This window comes from Anastrepha ludens, chromosome 5 (assembly GCF_028408465.1).
Source record: "Anastrepha ludens isolate Willacy chromosome 5, idAnaLude1.1, whole genome shotgun sequence".
Lineage (NCBI taxonomy): Eukaryota > Metazoa > Arthropoda > Insecta > Diptera > Tephritidae > Anastrepha > Anastrepha ludens.
This window is the reverse complement of record NC_071501.1, coordinates 88,504,977-88,508,306: the sequence shown is the minus strand read 5'-3', so window position 1 is coordinate 88,508,306 and position 3,330 is coordinate 88,504,977. Positions and strand designations below refer to the sequence as shown.

General features: G+C 41.2%; 1 protein-coding gene across 1 annotated transcript; it reads left to right on the top strand.

Annotated features, from left to right (window-relative positions):
* Positions 1-301: 301 nt before the first annotated feature.
* Positions 302-768, top strand: LOC128864481 (vitelline membrane protein Vm26Aa-like). The gene has a single exon (XM_054104160.1). It carries the CDS (start codon positions 368-370, stop codon positions 653-655), a length of 288 nt encoding a protein of 95 aa, XP_053960135.1. The 5' UTR covers positions 302-367; the 3' UTR covers positions 656-768.
* The last annotated feature ends 2,562 nt before the right edge of the window (positions 769-3,330 follow it).

Genomic DNA, 3,330 nt, shown 5'->3' with positions numbered 1-3,330 from the left:
TCACTTAATAAAATGGTTTGAAATTTCACAACCTTTAAAGAAAATCGTATCATCAAAAGCAGCAAAAAACCGACCATCGACAATATAAACCAGGTTACTACCGGTTAAATTTTTTTCGTATTCTTTTTCATTAAATTAAAATTTACAGGTCGGCAGAAATACAGCGCAGCATTTTCGCACACTTCAGCAAAAACTACCGCAACAACAAACACTGCCGCACCAACAACACTGCCAGTCCAGCGTGAAAGCGTGCGCTAGTTGAATTTTTTTTTTGGTATAAAAGGTCTGCGGCCGGCTGGTGTAAACTATCAGTTCACTTCAGTAGCTTCATAGTCCAAGTTATTACAAGAAACTCACAAAACTCACTATGAAATTCTTCGTTTACATTACTTTGATCGCCGCCATCTTCAGCGTTGTCTTGGCTGGCCCAGTTAGTAGTGGCAGTTCTGCGTCTGCCGACAAAGAAGCGGCAGCCGAACAGAATGCACAAGGCGTTCACCTCCAAAATATGTTCGATTTGAGCCGTTTCCGTAAATCAGCTTATGGGGGTGGTGCCAGCAGCATTCCAGCACCGCTTTGCCCGCAGAACTACCTTATCAGCTGTCAACCCAACTTGGCACCAGTCGCTTGTGCTCCACCTCCACGTGGTTATTAAGCAATGATGACAAATGGCAATGAATACATGGAAATCGAGCGGAGGAATAAGTAATAAATGTCCACGGTTTAGTACTTATGATTTGAATAAATAAAAACAAAATTTTAATTGAAGATTTGTATTTGATTTGAAATTTTTTTCCCTGCTGAGTGTTGGATGAGAGATGCAAAAATTTTAATTTTCGGTCACGTTGATCAAGAGGATGAGAAAAATGTGAATCAAGTGCATTCTCCGAACTGATACTAAATGAAAATCGCAAGCTTACCTCAAAAATCCGTTGAAGCTTAAATTAATGCCAGATAATAAACGTCATGTGTAGGAAGAACTTCAAGTAGAAGTTTCAGAACTAAATATTACTCTTTCCCGAGAAAATTTATTTGGGCGAAGTTCAATATTTGGAATAGGTTACTAACATATTTGTTCGCAAATAAAGATATATTGAAGTTGGTGAGATAGATTGGAGGAGTTTTTTTATTGCCCGTAACTCCTTCTTAGCGCGGGATTAGTCTTCTTAATATCGCCTATAAGGTTCTAGCGAGCGTATTGTGTGAAATGCTGAAGCCCACCGTCAACCAACTGATTGGACCTTATCAGTGAGGCTTTAGACCTACGCCAAAATCTTGGAAAAGACCCATGAAAGGAAAATCGACACACACCATCTTTTCGTCGACTTCAAAGCTGCATTCGACAGTACGAAAAGTATATTGACATCATCGGCCTAAACAACTGCACTGTTAGTTCTGCCATCTCCAAACTGGATAAGAAGGCAAAGCGAATGGGTCTGCTGATAAACAGGGTCAAAACGAAGTACTTCCTGTCATCAAACAACTAATCGGCGCACTCGCGTATCGGCACCCACGTCACTGTTGACTGTTATGATTTCCAGGTTATAAGAGACTTCGTTAATCTAGGAACCAGCATTAACACCGATAACAATGTTAGCCTTGAAATCCAACGTTAGCCTTGCCAACGAGTGTTACTTTGGACTAAGTAGACAATTGAGTAGTAAAGTCCTCTCTCGACGAACAAAACTAACACTCTACAAGGCTCTCTTCATGCCCGATGAGCTCTATGAGCTTTACGACGACATAGACATAGCGGAGCGAATAACGTTGGCTGGGTAATGTCGTCCGAATGGATACAAACGCTCCGGCTTTGAAACTATTCGATGCGGTACCAGCTGGTGGTAGTAGAGGAAGAGGAAGGCCTCCTCTGCGTTGGAAAGATCAGGTGGAGAAGGACTTGGCTTCGCTTGGTGTGAAAGAAAGAAACGACTGGCGCGCTTTGTTAAACTCGGCCGAAATCGCGTAAGCGGTTATCGCGCCAATTAAGAAGAAGAATAACTCCTTGTTAGCCCCCAAATGAGATTAGCTTTTCACTTTTATGAATTTAATCAATGGAACTTTTTAAAAATATATATAACTGTATGTACACACATTTATTTTTCTACTCAACTGTTCTGTTTTTGTAAGTTCTTTCTTATCACAATAGACTTACCATTAAGTTTAAGTTTCACCTTTACTGAATCAACCAATACTAAATTAATTTAAATATTTCAGTAACCCTGCGGAAAAATCCTAACTGGAGCGCTTTTAGGAGGCCAATTTGCGATTATGTGAACTCGAGCAGCGCTGCTGCAGCGCCTGAGTGGTTGGAAGTCTTAAATCGAGCGACGCCCGACACTATGCGACACCATGGTCTTAGCTCAATTCAGTTAGTCTCAGCATAGTATTCATTTGTTTACATTTAAATGGGGACACGCTGGAATCCCCATCATCCCCAAAGATTGGATGCAAAGTATCATAATTAGAATTCCAATGAAAGGAGATTTGACTTTGTGTGATAAGAGAGAAGTGCTATGGCAATCGATTTCAATGGAACATCTCGAAGACCTAGATTTGGCTGATGACATCGTTCTATTCTCTCAACGCAAATCGGATATGCAAAGCAAGTTGAATGGTCTTATAAAACATTCTAGTGCCGCTGGAGTTAAAATCAATGCAAGGAAAACCAAACATTTGGCAGTACACACGAACGATGCCTTCTACAATATCGGAGAGGAAAATATTGAAAATGTAAACGTTTTTCAATACCTTGGAAGCCAATTCACTGCGGGAAGCGGATGCGGAAAGGATGTATCTACAAGTTTGCATAAAGCAAGAGGTGAATTTGCAAAGTTTCGTCCGGTGTAACAGTCCAAAATGCGCATTACAACAAAAATACGGATTTTCAACTCGAATGTTAAATCAGTTCGTGCGTAGAGACGCCTGTGAAACATGGCGGCCAGCCAAGTGGATATCTAACACCGAATTGCATCGACGATGCCATCAAAAACCAATCGGAACTGAAATCTAACTGAAAACTAATCGGAGCGTAAATGGAAGTGGCACTGAAATCAGCAGACAAGCGCTGGACTGGAGCCCTCAAGAACAGCGTAGAAGAGGCAGACCTAGGGACTCTTGGCCATGAACAAAACAATGACCTCTCAGCTAGTGAAAAATATATGCGGGAATCGCACAAAATGGAAAAATTTTACTTTGGCCCTATGCTTCGCAACGGAGACGAAGGAATGATGATGATGATGATGTAAAATCGTCTCGAGTTGCTGGTTCGCGCTAGCGAAAATGATCTCGAGGGCAAAGGGTTAATCCAAATAAATGATGAATTTGACGCGG

What these genes read in the sequence shown, in the direction of transcription:
- LOC128864481 (XM_054104160.1), top strand. Translation starts at nt 368, where the DNA reads ATGAAATTCTTCGTTTACATTACTTTGATCGCCGCCATCTTCAGCGTT.